At 41.2% G+C, this 22,370-nt stretch overlaps 3 protein-coding genes across 3 annotated transcripts; 1 reads left to right on the forward strand and 2 right to left on the reverse strand.

Annotated features, from left to right (window-relative positions):
* Positions 1-1,848: 1,848 nt before the first annotated feature.
* LOC115748220 (putative ABC1 protein At2g40090) lies at positions 1,849-8,342 on the reverse strand. Its single transcript, XM_030684676.2, has 12 exons — positions 8,085-8,342; positions 7,123-7,277; positions 6,836-6,961; positions 6,530-6,625; positions 6,307-6,407; positions 5,981-6,017; positions 4,989-5,207; positions 4,488-4,593; positions 3,548-3,639; positions 3,280-3,459; positions 3,023-3,136; positions 1,849-2,372 (listed from the first exon to the last, which is right to left on the reverse strand). The coding sequence occupies exons 1-12, from the start codon at positions 8,269-8,271 to the stop codon at positions 2,163-2,165; spliced, it is 1,623 nt and encodes a 540-aa protein (XP_030540536.1). The 5' UTR covers positions 8,272-8,342; the 3' UTR covers positions 1,849-2,162.
* Positions 8,343-9,518: 1,176 nt separating this feature from the next.
* On the forward strand, positions 9,519-15,826 carry LOC115748219 (nuclear pore complex protein NUP88). The gene is made up of 10 exons (XM_048283711.1): positions 9,519-9,918; positions 10,346-10,494; positions 10,794-10,916; positions 11,536-11,680; positions 11,995-12,056; positions 12,434-12,650; positions 13,105-14,034; positions 14,842-15,091; positions 15,301-15,622; positions 15,660-15,826. Exons 1-9 carry the CDS (start codon positions 9,646-9,648, stop codon positions 15,540-15,542), a joined length of 2,391 nt encoding a protein of 796 aa, XP_048139668.1. The 5' UTR covers positions 9,519-9,645; the 3' UTR covers positions 15,543-15,622; positions 15,660-15,826.
* Positions 15,827-16,329: 503 nt separating this feature from the next.
* LOC115748221 (cytochrome P450 90A1) lies at positions 16,330-21,319 on the reverse strand. The gene is made up of 8 exons (XM_030684677.2): positions 20,676-21,319; positions 19,605-19,754; positions 18,621-18,872; positions 17,281-17,367; positions 17,118-17,196; positions 16,912-17,018; positions 16,673-16,803; positions 16,330-16,581 (listed from the first exon to the last, which is right to left on the reverse strand). The coding sequence occupies exons 1-8, from the start codon at positions 21,213-21,215 to the stop codon at positions 16,473-16,475; spliced, it is 1,455 nt and encodes a 484-aa protein (XP_030540537.2). The 5' UTR covers positions 21,216-21,319; the 3' UTR covers positions 16,330-16,472.
* Between the last annotated feature and the right edge of the window lie 1,051 nt (positions 21,320-22,370).

Genomic DNA, 22,370 nt, shown 5'->3' on the forward strand with positions numbered 1-22,370 from the left:
AATTTGAAAGGGGTATGCAAATGCAGTGCGCAGAGGTTTTTAATGTCGCCGTGTCCTCGATCTTGGTCGCCTAACTCCATAAATTTCTGTCTGTAGTAGTTATGGTAGTTGCCGTAAGGAGCGGAAAATTCACCAAGGATGAAGAAGAGGTCGTGTTCAGAGGATTGTCGCGGCGTGCGAGCCCGCTCTAGCTTTAACCGTTTGATTGTGAGAATCTCACGAGCCATTCGACGGCCGAGATGAAACGGCCTCGCACCGTCCGACCCCATATAAGATAAAGGAAAAAGGACCATGGACATTGGTTTAACGTACAATATGGTCCATGAAATTATAATTTGTTCAATGTAATCCATGTACTATAGCTCAATGTGTAATGTGGTTCCTAAATTTACAATTTCGACATGATCCCTAGATTTCCGGTACATGTTCAATTTGGACCCTAAATTATAATTAAAAAAAACATTTACAAGTTTACCGGATCTAAAATTGATGATGTTCAAAAACTTAAAGATCCGACGTCACATTCCTTAAAGATTTATCAACCTGCCTTTTTGTGATATTAAAACTAACTTCCGAATAACTAAATATTTCTCAATAATGAAAGGAATAAGTGCATTACAAGTCACAAAATTTGTCATGTAAGTGCAAATGAGTCCTAAAACATTCAAAAAAATTCAATCAAGTCCTAAAACTTATCACGAAAATACATTAGAGTCCTAAAAGTTTCAAAAAATGTAATGAAGTCCTAAAACTAGTCACGAAAGTACAATCGAGTCCTAAAATTTTCAGAAAGTGCAATCAATGGAAGGACTGAATTGAACTAATACAATAAATTTTACCACTTGATTGCACTTTTTGAAAGTTTTAAGATTCTAATGCACTTTCATGATAAGTTTTAGGACTTAATTGCATTTTTTGAAACTTTTAGGACTCAAATGCACTTTTATGATAAGTTTTAGGACTTCCAATGCACCTTTCTCATAATGAAATGACATCCTTGAACTTAAATTTATGGAAGGACAATATTGAATATTTTCATATTGCTCAACGCTTAAATTGAACATGTTTCAAAAATTTAGATATCAAATCGCATATTAGGCTAAAATTCGGCAGCTATTTATGTCAGTATTCCGTAAATAAATGCAATTCGTGACAGTCGTGGTTGGTTGGTTGTTCAGCGGAGCTTGGTGGGTCGTCCTTGCGTCGGCGCTTGAATTTTGGTGGCGTTCGATGGAGATAACATCGATAGCAGCACGGCCACTTGCAACGTAGGTGGGCCTTTTGAATCAATTGCTACGGTCAATAAACTCCCCCACCTGCACGAAGCTCGAGCCAGTCGTGAGTTCAACGGTTGGGGACGATAGGATACGATGCGCCTCCTCATGATCTTGGAGTTAAAATAATCGTCGGGTCAACGATGAACTTGTTCTTTATTTTATTTTATTTTTCATATTTTCTCGGGTATCGACGAAAAGATTCCTTTGCCGACGCAACGCGACGCGGTATGAACCTTTTCATGCTAACAGTTCAGCAGCCGCCTCGTTCTGTTAGCAAAAGTAATTATCGGGCCGGTTAGGCCGGTTCGAGGAACACCTATTCCTAAGAAAACAATGGTCGCATGGTTTTGAGTTCAACCAGTTTGCTATTTCCCGAAATGAAGCAAAGAGCAACATGTGAAGCAACAGTCTCGTCACATTCCATACCCATTCCCAAAGCCAGAGACTTCCGAGAAACTACTGGGCATGATCTCAAATTTGTCTTCCCATGAAGGTAAAGGAAGCTTCACAACATAAACTGTGCCCGACAAAGACGCAGGTGTTCATTACTCATTCTCTTGCACGGCCGAGATCAAGCGATATGAAAGCAAACATCTCATTTAACCGTGTCGTACATGAGCCCCTCCAAAAGAATCAAAATTGTTCTTACAGTGATTCTCCCACTTCACCCCATGGGGAGATCTCAAAAAAATGAATAGTTGCCGATGTGCTACAAGGTAGATTGACATCATTTATTTGCTTGTTTCCTATATAAAAATTCACTCTGTCGACCCGGGTTGGAGAATCCTTCATGTGAATGAAGATATACCAACCACAGGGAGAAAGAATATAATTCAGGCGAAGGTCATAAAAAGAACGTTCAGAGAAGGGTAAAAGGAACTATCATTATGGGGTTCGCCAGGGCAAAGCTTTTCTAAGTTGTAAAAGCCACAGGGCCAACTGCATCATGAAAAGACGAGCTTCCACCGATAATTCCTCCAACCAGACACTCAACCTGCGTACAAGAGATCTTGCTTCGTACTTCTTTGCCTCAAGAACTGCTTCTGAAGATATCTTCCCGATGACAAGAAATGTCTCCAGTGAAGATCCCTGCAACTGTTAAATGGCACAGATTAGCAGGAGGATGCACTCAATTAGGTGAACGTTTTCAATCTACAAGTTAAACAATTCTCCAATATATAAACCACAAAATTTAAAGACAAGATGGTCCAGAAACAGGTAACACGAGTGTCCTTGTACTCCTGCAGCCCGTAATTTCCTCAGATATCTCGCTAATGACTTACCTTACATTCTAATGAGCTCTAGAACTGGAGGTACCAATATCCTAGCAAAAGCTGCAAGCTGTTTATCAGAGTAGTTGCATGGTCCTTATCCTTCTTTTCAGCAGTGTGGACATTTTCATAAAGCATGCAGCACATAGCAGCGAGCAGACCGAATTTATACCAAAATCAGAGAGAATATTATCATGCATACGTCAGCAACTTAGTATGACTAAGCTTTACCATATTGTGAATGCACTACGAAACTAATAATTTTTTTTCATATAAATTAGACAGATGAGAGGGACAGAGGGGGCTTCCATAATTTAGCTTTGTCTGGCTCAGTACAAACATGACCTATATGGCAAGTTCTACTATTGTCCACAGAAGACTACAAACAGTGGTATGCAAGGCAGAAATTGCCCAAAAGGTACAACAGCACAAGAGGATTCTATAAATGCAAATAAAGAGGTAGCCACACAATACCAGTGCATTGTTTACAGCTCGTAGACAGTCATTTGTCTTCAGCATCAGCAGAATTACTCGAGGCAGTCTTCTCAAAAGCTCTGAGATCTCCGAGAAATAGTGAGATGCGTACATCTGCTAGAGAATGTTAAAAGTGTCATGTTACTACCTGATAAAATAATCATGTTGATCACACGTAACAAAGGAAAAGTAAATGCGATTAGAAGAATAAATAGATCTCTGTAAGCACAATCAGTGGCATTCGGGAAAACAATCACCTGTAGCTCCGAACGGTCACTATCACTGCCTCGTATAACCAAATGGTCAACAGCTGGGTCAACAACTCTATTCCATGGCCTCATGGTCAAAATTCCTGCAAATAGTGCATAAAGGTCCTCCCCCGCGCCCAGCTTGACACTATTTTCCTTTATTGCTTTAGCATCGGCAAATACCAGTGCCTGTATTAGAAAAAACAAATGTATAAACATCATGAGAAAAATATTAACTCGTCTATATTGCATTATGCAAGTACGGGAGGTAATATACCTTCCAAAGAGCAGCATAGTTAGTCCTAGTAGACAGGTCAAGCTCCTTATAGAGACCATGATCTAGAAGTACCAACTGTGGTTTTTTGTTACCTAAAGGATGATCATTTAAAAAACAGAGCAGAATGTCAATAGCTCCACAAAGAACAAAAAAACTTAATGTGACATCTTGTGCTTTCATATGTGAAACTGTGTAAAACTTGCGCTTTGAACAGCCGGCACAACTTTGAAAGCCAACAAGGGGGATAAATTTAAACAGAAAAAGAATCTCAGATACAAGAAGAAAGCATCAGAAAAGGAAACTTGAGATTTTTATGACGACAAACTTGTTCTTGTATTTAGCTGATCATGATGCAAAATAATGGCAACGATGCAAGAACCCACTTACCAAGGAACATGGCCAGGTGGATGTTAGCAGATACATCGTGAAAATTTTCCTCTAATTGTTGCCATAACAAGTTAACATTTAATTTGTCAAGTGAAAAGAAATGGGCTTTCCCATTTTACAAGCAAACTCAGAAACGTTCTCCAAATTTTTTCTTCTTGATCTACAAAAAGTTCTTGTCAAGTGAAAAGAAATGGGCTTTCCCATTTTACAATCAAACCCAGGAAGGTTCTCCAAATTTTTTCTTCTTGATCTACAAAAAGTTTGCCAACAACATGACAATTAAGACACGTCTTTTCTTTGACAATTGCCAAATCTTTTCTTCATGCTTAAAGTCTGATGTGATCGAGGATTAGAAATTTAGTATAACGTAATGTGAGTACGCCAACAACATGACAATTGAGACATAAATATCTAATAAGATGGAATCCCACAAACCCCCGGAAGACCACCTTTTCCCACCTTTAGTGATGTCTGAACTTCTCTTTACAATTTATGAGAAACAAACTTATCAAATCAAATAAATGGTATGCAACACATGAAGAAAGCAGGTTACCGAAAATACTCCTGGAAGGCATAGGACGAACTAGCAAATTAGCAGCATGCGGATCACAGTGGACAAACCCATGTTTGAACATCATTTCAGCAAAAGCTTGACTGACCTGCGAAACGTGAGCCAAAAGTCATCCAAGTTTGTGTTTTTTATATCATCAACTTCATTTTCCACCAGCCATGTATGCTCAATTCCAAGTAGTCAAAACCAAAACCATGGACATACCTCGAACTCTTTCCTCGCAGACAAATTAAAAAGGAGTTTTCATAATTCTACAATGACATTTGAGAAACCAATTTATCACTCTACTTGGTTAAAAGACCGCCCCAGCATCACTCCTTTGATAAATTAAATTGAAATTTTTGTGTGGTTGTAGTAACCATGTCTTCTTAACTTTTGCGCACACTGCATGTTTGGCAAATTAAAATAATGATTCAGGCAATTTATTTCTTCTAAATAGTGGCTGAGAAGTACATCAATGCGTAAAAGAATATTTGAACTTACTAGCGTTGAAACTTCACTTGGCCGAATTCCAAGCTTCTGAATTGCCTTCACATCATTTATTTGTGCACCATCCATAAATTCCATGATCAACAACTTTGAGGTACTTAGGTTCCAATATACTTTTGGTGCATAAACAAAGTCTGCAATGTGGGGAGATAGCTTCCGAAAGTTATCCATACATTTCTCACTATTCTTTGCCTCAACCAAGAAGTCTAGCTCCTGATAGCATATTTACAAGAAATAGCAATCATGTGATACAACTTCCCAACACAATAATTTAGCATGATAATTAAATGAATGCTACATTAGAGAACTGTTCTTCCCTGATGAACAGATCTGCAATTTTTAATAGAGAACATAGGTGTGACATTATCAGTATCACGTTCCTCATTAATGATTTGCCCGTCTTACCTCCCAACTGAAAAGATTCCAATCTTGGGATTACATAAAAAGATCCATAACCTTCCAGGTTTACGAAACAGCACAATAAACACTGGAGAGAGAATAATTTACACTACAGTGCAGTCACCTGGAAAAGGAATACCTCATTCCAGCTGCACTTTATTTAAAGAGGTTTTCAGAAGAGTATACTTCAAATGAGAATTACAATCAAAACTGGCGGAAAGCAGAACTGAAAAGTTCCCTTAGTCATTATGCAGGCATATTCACATAATGTACGCACAACTAGACAGAGAGAGAAACCTACAGTACCAGAAAAGCTCCCAAATTATTAAGGCATCAAAACTCACGTGTAAACAATGTTAGAGGCGAATCTAAAACATATGCCAACTTATTTCTGTATTTTGCAGCATCAAGGTCAGCATATCATGGATACGATATTTAATTACAGTGTGCAGACAGTCAGATTTGGCACTTGGCAATCTGCTTTTACAGTATTCTACTTCCATGAAGTTCGCACTTTGTAGCCCCCCATTGAGAAAGACATGCACCAGAAAAAACCATGAAGCTCAGATCTCATAAAACAAACTTACCTTTGGCAGACTTTCACTCATTTCATCAACCAGCCACCTACGTGAGAAAGATGAGAGAGCACATTCAGCATACTCCGGCCCAAAAAGCAATGGGCCTAATTGCATAATTCTGGTATATACTAATAAGGAAATGAATTAAAATGCCAGAAAAGACAACCAATGAAATGAAGTCACAAAACTACATATTTACGTAAATATTGCACGTGGCTAGCAAGAAAGAAAAATATAAATTGCATGTACATAGTCATTTATTGATGCGGCAATAAAGACTCCATGTTAGCTCCTCCTCAGAAGGATAACCTATATATTGCTAAGGATAACACTACCTGTAATCAAAACTGGGGAAGATACGATGAAGAGTGTTCACAATTAAGTCAACGGTAGCATGATCTGCAGCTGCAGTATCTGTCATGTGAGTGTGCTGAACCTGATCATCATAATTTTTTTGTCACCAGGTCAGTACATTATCTAGGAGAAGTATAAAAGAATGCATGACTTGCATCTTTGCCTAGCATATGAAGATTGAGAGTAAATATGAAAGAAAAAAACCTTCACGGCAACTTTCCGGCCATCAAGTGTACGGGCAACATGAACTTGCGCTAAGGAAGCACTTGCAATTGGAACAGGATCAAATTCAGTAAAGATCTGGAGAAATAAAAAGCATGGTTCAGCAATACTAGAGAACTGAGAAAAATGAAGCATCCACGTGGGAACTAAATATTCAAGCTTATGTATGGGACACCTGTCGAACTAACTGACACATGGACGCAAACTCAACATATTTAAAAGAGCCTATGAGACCATCGGCGAATGCATATGATTCCAGTTAGGAAATATTACAACAATTATACATACTTTATCTGGTGTCTCACCAAGCTCTTTCTTAAAAACTTCACGCACTTGATCATAGGAGGAAACTGGACATTTGTTCAACATAGACTCCCTCATTGTCTTGACATACTCTTCAGGTACCAAATATTCCTGTATAAATTAACACAGCAGTAATGCCACCTGTTGATTTCCAAATCAACTCCACCATATATCCTGCTTAGTTGTCTAAGATTATCGTGAGAACTATACCAGAGGAAGTACAGTTCTTAGATTTCCTAATAGCATCTAAAGAAGCAAAATCAATAGCATACCAACTGTCCAATATGTTGCCCCAGCTTGATATATATTCCTCCATTTCTGAAACACAACTCCTGAAGCTTAACTGCTGATCTGAGATGAACTTCGTGCTTAACTCTTGACCTTTCTTCACTACCCTCTGGCAATCCCAGCAGGGAGTATTGATAATCTAAATACAGTTCAGAGCACAATTTTAAGTTACCATCAAAACAAGAGCCAATGTGTTTTTGAATAGACAACGAGCCACATCAATCGCCCTTGTAAATTTTTAAACGAAACAAGATCTGGCGTGACAACAATTTACTTTACCACCGAAACAAGAAGCAATGTATTTTTTAATAGACAACCAGCCATAACAATCACACTTGTAAAATTTTTTAAACGAAACAAGATTTGGTTTGACAACAGAGTATTGGGAATGTAGTTACAGTTCACAGCATAACTGAATGCATCGACATAACAAGAACCAATCTCTCTTTGCATGCCAAGTCACTAATTCGCCTAATGTTTCGTGTCAAACGCAGTACACAGATATCACCCAGCTAAGACATCCAATTATTAGATGAGCAGCCACTTAAATGAAGGTAAAAATTCAATTGCATCAGATCCAATCCTTCCAAACACCATGCCATTCCTCACGCCGCTTATGAACTTCTCGAGTTCATCGTCAAATCCAGCTTGCGGAGAGAAAACTTTCGTAGAAAAGCATCAATACTTTGGACATGTGTAGTCAAGAGATGTCGCAGGCAAAAAGCATCTGGTGGTATGTGGTTAGAGCTCACTTTTTCAAATACAACCACCCTATGCTCTGTAGAAACAAACATTTTCTTTCGTGACATGAGTTCCGAATCAGTAGGCACGCGAGGAATTGAGATCCTCGGATACGGAGAAAGAAGGAAGAAAACAAAAAGACATAGTCATCGTCCGAATGTCCGTAAGGAGATATTAAACAGCCTAACGGAGCGAAGGTGCGTACCGAAGGCAATCGAAGCGGCAGTAGCGGCGTCGCGGGCGAGGCGAACGGGAACGACGGTGCAGAGCTTCAAGGCGGTTGCTGGGTCGTCGGAGGTCGCGACCACCGCCCCCGCAGCACCGCCGCAAGCGGCGGTGCCAGCCACTGCGAGAAACTTGGCGCGGGAGCGCCAGAGAGATCGCGCGGCCATGTTTTCGGGCGGTGGCGAATGGTCGGAACTCGGCGCCGCCCAGCCGAAACTCCCCACAAATGAAATTATAATTATACTCCGCCAAGGCGCAGAGACATAAATATAGGTAAAATGCCTGGCTGTCACGCCACGCTAACCGTTTTTCCTTTTTGGCCAAAATGCTCTGACTATGTTTGACTTTCCTGTAAGAAAACCAATCCGAACTAATTTTATTACAAGTTTTGTGCGATAGGAAAAGACTCGACGGTTTTTTTTTTTTTTTTCTCGCCCTCACTTGAAACGGCACGTTTGCCCTTTTTGTATAGCATGGGATTCGTAGTTATTTAGAAAGTGTAAATATGTAAAAGGAAGAATCCATCTTTTATCGTCTAAAAACAACAAAATTAATAAACTCCTCAATCACAAATCATAAATTTGATACTCGAACTTGAATGTAAAGAAGGACAATAGCAATATCTAACAAAATTTAGAACAAGGAACGGTCGAAATTAAATGATCATAATGCCCGTTTGGATAATGCTCATACCGTCGGTCATATTGCGCATTATAAGATAAAATCGTCAATATCTTAAACAAAGTGAAATTTCAAATATCTTTAGTACGTCTCTAAATGGCAAAATATTGACTTTAAGACTTTGGAGAAAATTCGAGATCTCATTCATCCTACTTGATAGCGCTAAACGAATTAACGAAAAGGCATTTTATATTTTCATTGAATGATGAATGTAAGGCACCTAAAATTTCGCCTCCTATTTGTCACAAACCATTATGTTGACCAAAAGTCAGATCAAGATTTGATCAAAGAGTTACAAGACTCAAAGTACATTTCAAACCTCGAAAATGGGTTTTTGCTAGTCAAAACGAGTCTTTTGATGCTCATATCGACACCCGAATTCAACGGTGAATTTTGATTAGTCAGAGGCCTACAAAAGCTCGATGGCCGTCATCGGTGCCTTCGATTCGCGACCGATTTGAGATTTTTTTAACACTTTAATTCAATCTGGCCAATTTAATTTAGTTAGTGCTAACAAGTTCTTACATGGCAGTCTATGTCGTCATTTTCATTTGCAATTTTTAATAGTCCTAGGAAAACATATGTTTAGGGACCATATTAACAAAAAAAAAATTGATGAGATCGAACAAATAAAAAAATTAACCGGATTAACAGTTTAATTATTCGACAAAAATAAAAAGGGAACTAATAAGAAAAGGAGCAAATAAATGAAATAGAAAACCCATAAATGGTCGCCCAAAAGCCGAGGCGGCGTTGCCGTCCGTCTCCGTTGCCTTCCCTCGCAAGCAGTGGAAGCTGCGACAAATGCTCTTCCATTCCCGCACCCAACCGCTGTCACCTGCGACCGTCGGCGGGCTGTAATGAGGTTCAACTTCAACTTCGCCGACTCGACTCCGGAGCCGCAACCCCGATCCCTAACTCCCAAGGAGGAAGCCCAGTGGCTCCCCCTCCAGAACCATCCGGTCTTCTCTCCCTCCGCCCCGACCGATTCTCCGGCGCCGCGGAATCTCCTGGCCTGGGACGGGTCCTCGCGGCTCTACTTTTGGGACAATGAGAAGCGGTGCCTCCATCGATTGTCCGTTCGGCTTGGAGAACCCGAACCCACTTCTGTTCTCGCTGCTTCTCCCTCTAAGGTTCCTCTATCATCATTTTCTATACGTTTGTATGTTGAAGTCCTCTGCGGTATTCGTTTGCTTCTTCTTCTTTTTTCCCCCGAGCCAAGAAACTGTGGTTTTGGCGGCATTTGCTGCTTGAATTGGTGGTTTTGATGCATCTATAGCGTACTTCACATTAAGCAAATGCAACTGATAGGATAGTTGGATGTCTTTTGTTATGCTAATGCTTAAGCCGTGGAACTGGAAACGAATTCTTAGCACATTGAATGCCGAGGTTCAAGTTTTCTTGGCTTAGCAGCAAAAATTAGTGGAAATTTGGTCCTTTAGGAGTTTGCAAACTTGCTTGGATGGTGGAAATTGCAAGATTGAAGACTGTGTTATCCTGTGAAATAGTTACATTTTTGGTCCGCCTTACTTATATCAGTCGACACTGTCCATCAAATAGGTATTGCGAGCAGATTTGGAGATCAACTTTGTGGTGGATAAAATCTCCATCAACAGGAATGGATCGGCATTGCTTCTTGAAGGTTCAGATGCCCTATGTGTTATGTACCTCTATGGGCGTAGTTCTACTGCTGACGACATTATTTGCAGGTGTGCAGAGTTTGGTGTTCTGTTTTCATGTTACTGGATTCCATGTCAGCAGTATTAAGAGCATGTTATTCCATCTTTTGGGACTTTATTTTGATTTTTTCATTCTTAAGGGACAAGCCTAGACCTCGTGGCTTTTAATATCTGTTGGAATCTTTGTCCTTGTATTTTGTTGTGGTCTAGTTTTTTTCCTTTTTGGGCTGATAAATTATTCATCACAAGCATTTGCCTTGAAAAAAAACATGTAGTGCTTTTTTTGCTGAAGGACTTCTAATATGTACTGTGTTGTTTCCTGATGACAGAACTGTTTTAGTTGGTTCTGAAATTTACTTAAATGGAAGCAATGCCTTGAGAGTTCTACGAGCTTCATGGCACCCATATAGCGACACTCATCTAGGAGTCCTTTCTTCAGATTCAGTTTTCAGGTAAGATACCTCCTACTTTCAAATTATGGGGCTGTGTATAGTGTGTACACCTTTGCTTTCTAGCTTGGGATAGATCAGATGTGATGCTCTTCTATTACGGCCTGGTTCTTGGGTCACATACTATAAATTCTTCCCTTGTGCACACCACCACCACCACCACCAACAACAACAACAAAAGGAATAATAATAATAACTATAAATTCCAAATGATTATTGAGGAACAAAGGGTATGGTTCTAGTGAGTATAAGATGCGAGGCACTTATTTAGGGAGATTTGGGGCAAGCGGAAGAGTGCCCCAAGATGCTTTATCGGAAGATGTAATTTTTTGGGGGTGTGCATGTCAGAAGTAGAATGGGAAACCCTCTCAAGATAGGGACATGTAATTCAAACGATGGTGTTATCATAGCTTTGGAGGAGACATTATTGAAAGGGCACAGTTGTGAAAAGGACAAGCCTTAGGACTGGAGGGACTTGTTATGGTTTATATTTTGGTAATCTACTGGAAATGGCTTTCCTCAAATTTTATCTCTTTTTGGGTTACTAAGCACATGCTACTCTTCTTTTTTGTAGTTCAATGACTACGTTCTAATTGTTTCCATTTTTTTTTTTTTGGCGAAGGCTGTTTGATTTTTCTGCCAATGCCATGCAACCAGAGCAAGAATTTTACCTACAGCCCGTGGTACCTGGTAAATCAAGAAAAGCTGCATCAATTTGCGCTGTCGATTTCTACTTTGGAGGTGATCACTTGTGGGACAGGTTCAGCGTAAGTCATGAGGAAAAAGATTTTTTTAGCACAAATACTGGGATTAGATGCAGTCTTATGCTTACCTTTGTTTGTCCAATTAATTGCATTGATAGCCAATGTTTTTCAATGTGGAGGAAAATTCTCGTGTGTCATTAATTCTCCAGCCAACAGTATTGTCATAACCTGTAACGTGTCTTGGAGCTGCAATTTGCTGCCCCTTTTTGCAATTCTTCAGTTGATTTTTGTGGAACGTTCACAAGAATTATCCTTGCCATTTGATTTGTATTTTAATTGCGACATTGACTATAATCCCGTGATCTTTGTTTTTGTAGGTTTTTGTTTTGTTTACCGACGGTTCAGTTTACATCCTTTGTCCAATTGTTCCGTTCAAAAGGTACTTTTGTGTATTTGTTTTGTACTCGAAATTTCATAGTCGATGTCTTAAATATTACTGTTGTGACGGGAAGGTGACTAGTTTGCATCGTTGAATCACCTCTTAGCAAAAAATACAAGGTGAGGTTGCATGTGATAGACAACCCTTCCCTGACCTTCGGACAGTGGGAAGCCTTGTCCACTAAGGACGCCCTTTTATTCACAAGAATTATCCTTGCCTCAGTTGTTGACAGATACTGTCTCTTCCCTTAAGCTGTAAAGTTTCCATTTCATAATTTTAGTGTTAGAGTTACTAAAACTTGATTAAGGGTTTAGGGTAATTATTTTTTAGCTTGTGTTCAGTAAGACTAATTGAGTAATATCAACTTTCATCAACAGTGCTCACAAATGGCAATCTATACTGGAGATATATGGCGATGCTCATACATATGGTCTAAAATCAACAAATCCAACTGCTGCTCGTAACTCCACAATGGCAATATCTTGGTTGGAAGCTACATTTCCTGAATTAGCTCAGCAAGAAGCAGAAGGGGGAAATCCAGCTACTCTAAAAGCACGTCCTTATGCATTGTTTGATGCTTCTCTTTCTTTACAGGTATATTTTGTTACTGCCAATCAAGAATGTAAATGTCCTTCTGAATCCATGATGTGCGATAAATATCGACGGCTGACAGGCAATGAATGTTGGGAGATGCATGATGTCCTATACTTACTCAAACATCTACCTAATGACCATTGCTTGCATAGTGAAGATAATGTGTTGGTATGATGCTGACTTGGCCAAAGATTTCCCTCAATATCTTCACTTGCGCCTAGAATATATTTTTCCATCTTGTGCTTAATTTTTAGCGTGGTGCCGTGAACAGAAGAGAAGTAATTGTGTGTCTTGGTCTTCTTCTTTTTTTCAGTGGAAGATGTTATGATACATGTATTTCCCCATCAAGATTATGTGTGTGTGTGTGTCTCTGTCTGTGTATGTGTGTTTTTCTACAATCTAATAGTGATTTAGGCTAAGCACCAATTTTGTTTATCCTTGTATTGATTTCCAGGGCCCTCTACATAAAGCCTGTCATGGAAGAGAAGATGATCTGGCAGTTAGGGGTGTTAGGGGCGCAGAGTGCGAAGGCTGTGCAGTCAGTTTTCTCTATAACTTAGTTAGCAAAGATTCAATACTTGTGACAGCTTGGACTGGCGGACAACTGCAGGTGGATGCCCTCGCTGATGAAATTCAGCCAGTTTGGAACGTAGGCAGTTCGCCTCGTCTGCGGGTTGACTCCTTCGACCGGATACTGGGTATTGCTATGATTTGCGAGTCAAACTCCGAGGAAACTTCCAAGTGGAATATTAACAAACCATTAGAACACACAATTTGGTTAGGGCAGCCTCCTCCTCTGCTAAGATTGGCGATCGTGGATTTGGCCTTGCCTCAACAGAACAACAGTGATGCGCGAATTATGATGTTCACTGATCCCCTAGTGCCAGAAAGGATCTATGCTCTTCATAATGGAGGAATTGATTCAATAGTACTGCATTTTCTTCCCTTTACGAGTCAAGCAAATGGCAAGGAAGAGGTTGTTAGAACACCCTCCATAGATCCTGTTTTGAGCACCTGCCTTGAGGAAACATCCTTGCCCTCTCCTCTTTGTGGTTCTCTCTCATTATCTGATTCATTTGGTTATTCGTGGATTGTTGGAGTTACTTCCAGTCGGGATTGTATTGTCCTAGAGATGAAGACTTGGGATGTCTTGCTTCCTGTTCGTGTGGATACGGAGAAGAAAGATATTAGCCTGGAAAAGTCAAAGGAGATGGAAACTCCTGCTATGATCAGCAAAGAACTTATTAGTGGTCCTAAAGTGGTTCTTGTTCCCCAGACACCACCAAATCTGCGATCAGCTGCTGCTGATTCTATTGAAGGCCGGTCAATCCTTCATCAGTACTTTAAGACTTTCCATGAGAATTATGTGGAATATGCACATAAGGTAAGGACATATTCATTAATTCTATGAAAGAGAATTATTGGTTAAGGGCCTCTGGCGTTTCATTAAGTAGGTTAGCATGCTCCTTTTTTTCTCTTTCCGGGGACGTGTTTGGGTTAGTTGTGGCTTTTAACTGTAGTTCTATCTTTGACTTTATCTGTATTGGAAATAGGGATTTATATAAAATGAGCTTGTTGGTTTAGCATTAAACATAAAGCAGAAGAATTGATTTTTTGCTTTCCTGCCAAATTTAAATATTGTCCAAATATCAAAAAGTTGTGAAAAGTTATACATGGATCGACATATCAAGGGTCTTATATTTTGAAAGTTTCAAATGTTTCGAGTTTGAAAAAATCAAATTGTGTGCACTGTCAGATTTTGATCAAGCAAAAAGTAAAATGTAAGAGTCAATGTAGACATGATAACTTATTGAACACTTTAAACTTTGTGCAAAGTTATAAACATTCACATTTGAAGTCAGTTTTTCTACTAAATGTCGTACCACAAAAGTCATCTAGCTTGTATGTCAGAAATCCTATTTGGTAATCCTACCGAAACTCGATTCCTTTGTGCTGGTGTGCATATTGGTGCGCGACTGCCTAATGTTTCCCAAAAGAACTTTTTGAAGCTCTGCTCCAACCTTAGTTTTTCAGGATTCTTCCCTGGTTGGTTTTATTTCGTATACCGGTCAAATGTCACACATTTACTTTTGGATCCCTCATAAAGCTGAGGCACAGGAGAGGCTTTTAGTCGCTAGCTCATTGGCAGGAAGATCAAGTTATTGATGATTACATAAATTTTATCTTCCAGGTTTACTTTGAGCTCAAGCATCATGCCCCTCAGCTGAAGCGAATAATTGATGACCAGCATGCTCGTTTAGTTGTGGCGCAGGAGAGGCTTTTGAAAGTTGAGAGAAAGCAGACTGAGCTAGATGAAAGGATCCATCATGCAATCCAGCGGCATGATATTCTGGATGAACGTTTAAAATGCTTAAGGAAGCTACCTGTAGCTCACAAGAAACCACTCTCTAGAGCAGAGCGAGACTTCAAGTCTGAGCTTGGTAATCAATGTCTTTACAGCTTCTTAAATTTTTCAATCTGAGTCATCAACTGTATTATTTGCTGAGATCAAAGAGAAGAATTGCTCAAATCTCAGTTTCGTTTGCTACCAATTATGTCACGGGCATTAGTAGGTTGTCTGCAACTATACCTGTTGAGTTGATTCGAAGCCCTTGTTTTAACGAATCTTCGTTTTTTTGCGGTTATGCAGACGATTTTGCAGGAGTGGAATTGGACGCTTTGCATTCATCTATAGATTCTTTATCTGCCCGGCTACGACGGTACACTGAAATGATAAAGAAAGAGCAGACATCGAGGAAGAAGTCTCTCATTCAAGACAGCCAGATCTCTCAACTGAAATCCTCCCTTGAGAAACTTTCCCTCGTCAACAGTGACAACTTGAAGAAGGTCAAAGTCGTCGAGAAAGCAATAAGCAGCAAGGAGAAGCAGTAGTGTCGCGTGTTCTCTGCTAGAATCACTCGGAAGCGCCTCGGCGACCAACATGACAAGTCAAAATCTCAAAGGGGGAGACGCCTTCCAATTTTGCTCGTGAGGCGTCTTCATGGTCTATGCCACAGGCCGCTCGTACTTGTCCTGGCTTTAGTACCTATACCGCCGTCTCCGCAAGATGGGTGGCTTTTGATTTGGGTCTCCGTTTCGAGGAATGATCTCGTGTTAGGGGCTGCTTTTGTGTTACATATAATTATTCTGTTGAATACAAGCAGTGCATCAAGCCAGTATATGACTCAAAAGAACTGTACAAGCGCGGTTAGCTGTTGATGAATCTTTCACGAGATGTGAACTTCGTTTTTTGAGTGAGGTCTAGCGTGACCCATCTATCTTTTGAGACCAAATGGAGCGCAATGACCATGGTCTTCTCGTTTACCCTGTTCCTGCATTCTTTTCTTCTCTGAACTTTGCACTTCCTTTTCAAATTGACTTTCTTGGGATATTGCGAAGAAGAGCAAATCACTTCGGACTTAAATGCTTCTTGATCAATGCAAAGTGCGGTTGAATTAAGTCATAATTGCTTCCCGCGTGTGCACCCACCCATAAAGTGAAAGCAGGATCTTTTTGGGGCTCGAGGGGATGCAAAATCCAGGCACTAATAAAGGTAGATAATCATATTACTCATAACTCTGCCCAAAAAAAAAAAAAAAAAGAGGGGTCGATTTTCATGTTTTGCTTGAACTCGAGAATCGTAAGCATCTCAGCGGCGAACCAGTTCGACCCAGATCAATGAACGAAATAATCTCAACAGTTGCTATATAATATTATCAGTGACTTGATTTCTTATAGTTATTGGATCCCCCATACATCTTCTATTCTACAACCGCTAACTCCGTCCTTCTCGCGTCTCGGGCGAAGATTCGCTCCCCCCTACTATGTACATTGCCCGACCGCATCGTGCCGACGGACATGGATGGGATACCGCTTCTGCGTCCGCGTCGTCGGGAAGAAGACCAACTTGTCTTCTTCCGCCGGAACCCAACTGTCATGCGAAATGAAGAGTTGGCCGTTACTAGCATTTACTTCGCCTGAGAAAAAGAAATGTAAGCAAAGACTGGGGCTGTATTTAGTACCTGAAACGAGTAACTAGGTGGTGAAGGAACACGGATATCTCCGCTCTAGCTAGCTCGTATCCGGGACAGAGCCGAGGGCCTCCTCCGAACGGTGTGAAGATGTTTCCAGGGGTCGGCGAGCCGGAATTGCTCTATGTATTATAATTCACGTTCATCAATCAAACAATTGACCATACACATCATTTTTTCGAGATCAAACCGAGAATTGCATTTGCAGAGAGAGAGAGAGAGAGAGATACCTGCCATCTCCACGGGTTAAAAGTGCGAGCTTCCTTGAAGTGATCTTGATCTAGATGCACGGCGCGAAACGAAGCGAACACTTTCCACCCTTTAGGAATTGTATAACCTGCTTGGGTAGAGATTATGGTAAGAACCAATAATTGACCGGTCGATCAACCAATACCCACATGGAATCGAATCGAATTGAAAAAGTTTGCTTTTTCACCTTTCACGCTAACATCCGTCATCGCTCGCCTGAACACTCCGCTAATGATGTTTGCGACTCGCAGAGTCTCATTGATAACCTGAAAACACATATACAGCACGGCGTCGAAGTTCAGAACACTAGACTAAATCAAAACGTCACGAGAATACTGTGTTTGACTTACGCATTGCGTGAAGGGCATGGACTTGTAGTCATTCCAATCTAGACTCTCGCAAGGATACTTCCTGGCTCTAATCTGGTCATGCTCTTCCTGTCATCATCAATTCATGGGGTTTGAAAAAAAAAAAAATTAAAAATTGTAAAAACTCTAATTGGGGATATTTGATTAAAAAAAAAAAGAATCATAAGCGAATGAATCTTCTTCAGGAAAGAAAAAAGAGAGGAACACAAAAATTCAACGGGGGGGAGCGAATCACGATGCATGTGGGAACAACATCACGTGAAAACACGAAGACCAAATCGATCCTAGGAATTCCTTCAGGACAGCGCCTATTCATCCCTAGCCCTTGGAGTCAGCACTCCCCCCGGGCGGGCCCTACTCCACACGCTTCCCGAAGTTGGGGCCCACCAAAAAAAAACACTTTTACCTCGTCACTCCGGATAGCGAAATGTCCGAATTGCCCTCCCGATCTACCCCTTACTAAACCCCCCGGAGTCCCGGACGATCGACCGCGAGGGCTGGTTTGGTCAATCCGACCGTCCCCCCGGTCCGGTCAAAAGGAGGAGCGAACGAGATTGAGATCTGTAAGGGGAGGTCAGAGTTTTAATCTGGGAAAGGAAAGGAATCATCATCATGTCCGGTTGGACAAATGTCCGCTCCCCTTTGACTTCACCCTTTGTACCTTTGACTCCCTAATTTTTTATTTCGCTAAAATAAATAATTAACCCAAATAAAAAAATCATTTTTTTTTCATTTACACTTCCCCATGCTGCCCCAACACTCCTTGAAAAAAAAAAAAAACTGTAGTACCTTAGGAAAAAAAATGACAATATAACATGTCCTTTACTAGTATGCCCTTCAATTTTAGGGTTTCCCCGAGCAGCCAAGCAAAGAATGATGGCACTCCATTATTGGCGCTGCGCAGGGATGGTACTGAACTCTATTCACGGAATGATTGAACTCTCTCGTGGGGTAGTGACACGTACGTGACCCGACCCGACCAATATACAAAATAGGCTCGTTGTTTTTATCTCTTTCCCCCTAGCCGGTCACGCCCCCAATGTCCGTATAGAGCGTGAACGGCTGAGGATTTAGATAACGAGATTGAGGTTTCGGAAGTGGCCAACACGATGATAATGCCCATTAGGGTCCCCACTCTTGGGAGAAAGGCAAAAAAAAAAAAAAAAAGACACACAAACCTATTGTCGAAATTAGTTGGGGTGGTTTTATATGGAGAAGGATTTCCGTGCCGTGTCGATCACGGGTCCATGTCAAATCGAATCTAATCATTTAGACGATAACAAATGGCCCGAGAGAACGTGCCCAGGGATTTTCGATTTTACCTTGAGCTGGCCCAAAGCGCGAGGCGCTTCGGTGAGGAACTTGACGGCGAGGGTCATGATGGTGGAGGTGGTCTCGTAGCCGGCGACCAGCAACGCCACCAGGAAATCGACTATCTGCTCGTCGGAGAACCCCCCACCTCCGCCGCCGTCCAAGAGAGCTCCCAGCATGTCATTCTTCCTCATGCCCGCCTCGCACTGTTTCCTCCTCTGCCTCACCACCAAGCTCAAAGCTTCCGCCACCTTCGTCCTAGCCTTCAAACAATTAACCCCACCCCCAAAAAAAAAAAAAATATCAGTTTTAATGAACGGAAACCCGATGGACAATTAGGTGATCCAACGTTAATTACATCACTGTCGTGTCAATGTTCATGTCAAGGAAAGTTCAAGACCATATTATAAACAAACCCGAGGGGGCTAAAGACAACAACGCCACGAAACATATAAACGACAAAACCTCCACCACGGGGGTGGAGGTCATTTAATTAAATCGTCAAACCAAAGCCCGATGGACACAGATACCTGATTAAAGGAGGGATTAAGGCGGAATTAACAATCTTTGCTAGGCGACAATCAATTGGACGTGCCCATTAAAACTTTAGAAAATTCCAATTGCGAGACACCAAAAGAAAAACAAAAAAAGAAAAAAGATGTCCTATCATTGCAGAGAACGTCACTATCACACGTGCAGCCGGGTCATGAAAGATGCCCTACTCCTCCTCTCCCCTTCCTTTCTACGTCCAATTTTGTCGCTCCTCTTGTTTTATATTGCGGGAAAAAGTTTAACCTAGATTTTCTCTTCTGCTTTAAAGCTGGCTGGCCTCTCTTAGTCAGGATTTAACCATTTAACTCATGCTTTCGACATTGAATACGTAGTTTTCAGTAGGTTTTTTTAAAACATATCTCGGACAATAATATTCTCGGAAAAAGAATGAATCATTCGGAGAAAAATCAAGAGAGAGAGAGAGAGAGAGAGAGAGAGAGTACTTTAATGGCTCTGCGGTAGGTGGTGGAGAAGATGGGCAGAGGAACACTGAAGAACCCTTCGATCACAAGGACGTACTCCTTCCTCAAGCTCTCCGTCCACTCGCACGGATCGAAGCTCATCAGCTGCTTCATCGTGAGCTCGAACGTTATCTGCAAAAAAAAAAATAAACAAAATTTTGCAGAAACTTACTCAGTTCCAAAAGGGAGATGCAACCGACATACGAACCCCCCACCCCCCTTCATTTTCCCTCTCCAAAATCCCCGAGCAGGGTTAATAGATTTGTGTTGCAGGCATCAAAAAGGGGAAGGGAGACAGGAGACGAGGAAAAAAACGATAGATCCAAAATGGGCTTCGACCGCACGTGATAAGACGATGATTCACGGGCTCACGTACGCTTTTTCTCCTTGAGTTTTGATGGCCCTCAACGTGAGGCTAAAATGGTTAATATCCCCATTCGACAATGGAATCTGAGTCATCAGCGCTCCATTATCATGACCAAGAGGTGAAGGAAAAAAAGGAAAAAAAAAAAAAGCGACGTTTCATAAGTTGAAAGATGTGTTTCCATCGAGCCTTGACTCGCGTCCGCAAGCTCAAAAGGAAGACAAGTAGTATCTTCCACTTTCGTTTCTCACGAAATCTAGTTCACAGACACCAGCTGGAAGTGGAACTAAAGGGCAGGACCCAAGCAACCCTCGCGCATGGGGTTAAACTGATGAATATTAGGAAGTGAAAGGTCAAAAATTTACTGACAGGAACCAGACAACAAGATATTATAACCCGTATAAAGCTCCACAAAGTACCACAAGATTAAGTAGATGAAGAAGAAGACAAATTAAAAAGATAAAAAAAAAAAATGGTAGAAATTCAGATAGAATTAAACTATCGCGACTAAGGTGGAACTAGACAGTAAATCTCGTACGGGGACGCCACAAATTACCACGACAGGTCAAAACCAATATTGCTCGACTCAAGGAAGATTCCATCTTTATGAAGAAAGGAAAGAAACCCTTATTTTCCCTTCTCTTTTTAGACATGCAAAAACTGGAAAATCACGCAGAGAGTAAGCTCACCTTCTTGGCCTCCTCCATCAGGAGGACTCGGTCGGACCAGGACTCCAGGTTGAGCCGGATCAACCGGTCGATGTCCACCAGCAGGTGGTCCCTAATAATGGAGGAATTCCCGAAGCTCATGGTCAGCGAATGCATCCTCTTGTGGAGACCCCCCTTCATCAGGAGCAACGAATGCTTCCCGAGGAGATTGCAGAGCGACTTCGGGTAGCTGCACTCGAAGAGCTTCCCTTCGTTCTGCAATATGAACCGGTTCGTGTCCGGGTCGGCAGAGAAGACGGTCGGCTCCCCGAACACGTGGGTCGCGAACACCGGCCCGAACCGCCGCACCCTGTCGTCGATGAACGGCTCGGGGTTCTCCGTCTTGTAGGCCGCGATGAGCTGCAGCGTCTCACCGATCACCGGGAGCCCCAGGTTCCCAGGCGGCAGCCTGCGCCTCCGCCGGCCGGAGGCGCGGAGGAGGACGAGGACGACGAGGGCGAAGAAGAAGGCAGCGGTGGGTATGAGCAGACATGCGAGACCAGAAGCTCGGAACAACTCCATGCAAATACTGAGCAAAGGAGAGAGATTATAATTACGGAACTTCTATCAAAACCAGATGATGTAGTCCTAATATATATACAGATACAGAGAGAGAGAGAGAGAGAGAGAGAGAGGAAACAGGAAATTGTGTCTCAGAATCAAAATTGGAAGAGGAAGGTAATTAAAAGAGGAGAGATATTTTTTTCCTTTTTTTTGGGGGGGAGGGAGGATCCGACAACTCACTCTCCTTTTGTAGGTTAGAGTGTGTCTGGATGAGACTGTCCGAAAGTAATGGAAAAGGAAGGCTTTAAATAGGGAATTGGAAGATAAGAGAGTATAAAATTTCATTTGGATTTGGAGTAATTACTTTCTTGCCTTTGGTATTAGCATAATTGTATATTCGGCAATTATGTATTTATCAATCTTTTTTAGAAAGGAATTTTTTTTTTTATTACAGACTCAGCCCATATATTGAGCTTTTTTTTTTTTTGTATTTGTACTAATAATTGCACTATATTTAAAATTTTATAAGAAATTCATTTAAGGGCGGCTAGTCGGGGAGTAGTGTCTGTTTTCCGAAATGAGCAAAGGAAGAGTCTCGACCGGCGATCGAAGCGGCAGACATGGCGGAGAAATGGGAGAATACGCGCCAAATATTCGGAATACAAAAAAACTATATGAACAACGAAAAAGTATATGAATCTATTTACAGGATTTATTAGATGATTATTTAAGAAAACATATCAATTAAGGACATAAATAATCAAAGAGAGCTATATGTGCAATCATGAGAGCGACAGAGAATCGAGAGAAATATTTTCATTATCTCGAACATGGAAAAATATTCTCGAGAAATGTCTCGGAGAATAATGACGCCTTTTTTTGGTGGCTCGTGATGGACTAGCAGCATGTGCAATTGGTTCAACTTGCTAGGTCGTGCTTAAACATACATATACCATGTCACATACACAAATATATCCTATGTGTTTCCTGGGGACTTTCTCTAACACAAAGGAACAAAATAATTGACGCCATGGGTCGGAAAAATGTTGTTTTTTGGGAAGAGATAAAGGGTGGTTTGGACAGTGACATGCACGTAAGCACCGAATCATCTTGATTTCTAAAAGGAAAATGGCAACCGATTTGGGAAATACGTACTTTGGTTAATTTACATGT

Source organism: Rhodamnia argentea, chromosome 8 (assembly GCF_020921035.1).
Source record: "Rhodamnia argentea isolate NSW1041297 chromosome 8, ASM2092103v1, whole genome shotgun sequence".
In the NCBI taxonomy this organism is placed as follows: Eukaryota; Viridiplantae; Streptophyta; class Magnoliopsida; order Myrtales; family Myrtaceae; genus Rhodamnia; species Rhodamnia argentea.

Bases quoted from the DNA above. Each gene is read 5' to 3' on its own strand.
- LOC115748220 (XM_030684676.2), bottom strand. From the start codon at position 8,271: ATGGCCGCGCGATCTCTCTGGCGCTCCCGCGCCAAGTTTCTCGCAGTG. The intron at 5,208-5,980 runs GTAAGTTTGTTT...ATATGCTATCAG, and splicing joins TGAGTGAAAGTCTGCCAAAG to GAGCTAGACTTCTTGGTTGA. The intron at 4,594-4,988 runs GTAAGTTCAAAT...CACGTTTCGCAG, and splicing joins CAAGTGAAGTTTCAACGCTA to GTCAGTCAAGCTTTTGCTGA.
- LOC115748219 (XM_048283711.1), top strand. From the start codon at position 9,646: ATGAGGTTCAACTTCAACTTCGCCGACTCGACTCCGGAGCCGCAACCC. The intron at 10,917-11,535 runs GTAAGATACCTC...TTTTTGGCGAAG, and splicing joins TCTTCAGATTCAGTTTTCAG to GCTGTTTGATTTTTCTGCCA. The intron at 12,057-12,433 runs GTACTTTTGTGT...TTTCATCAACAG, and splicing joins CCAATTGTTCCGTTCAAAAG to TGCTCACAAATGGCAATCTA.
- LOC115748221 (XM_030684677.2), bottom strand. From the start codon at position 21,215: ATGGAGTTGTTCCGAGCTTCTGGTCTCGCATGTCTGCTCATACCCACC. The intron at 17,368-18,620 runs GTAAAATCGAAA...TGATGATGACAG, and splicing joins GCGCTTTGGGCCAGCTCAAG to GAAGAGCATGACCAGATTAG. The intron at 17,197-17,280 runs GTAAGTCAAACA...ATGTGTTTTCAG, and splicing joins CCATGCCCTTCACGCAATGC to GTTATCAATGAGACTCTGCG.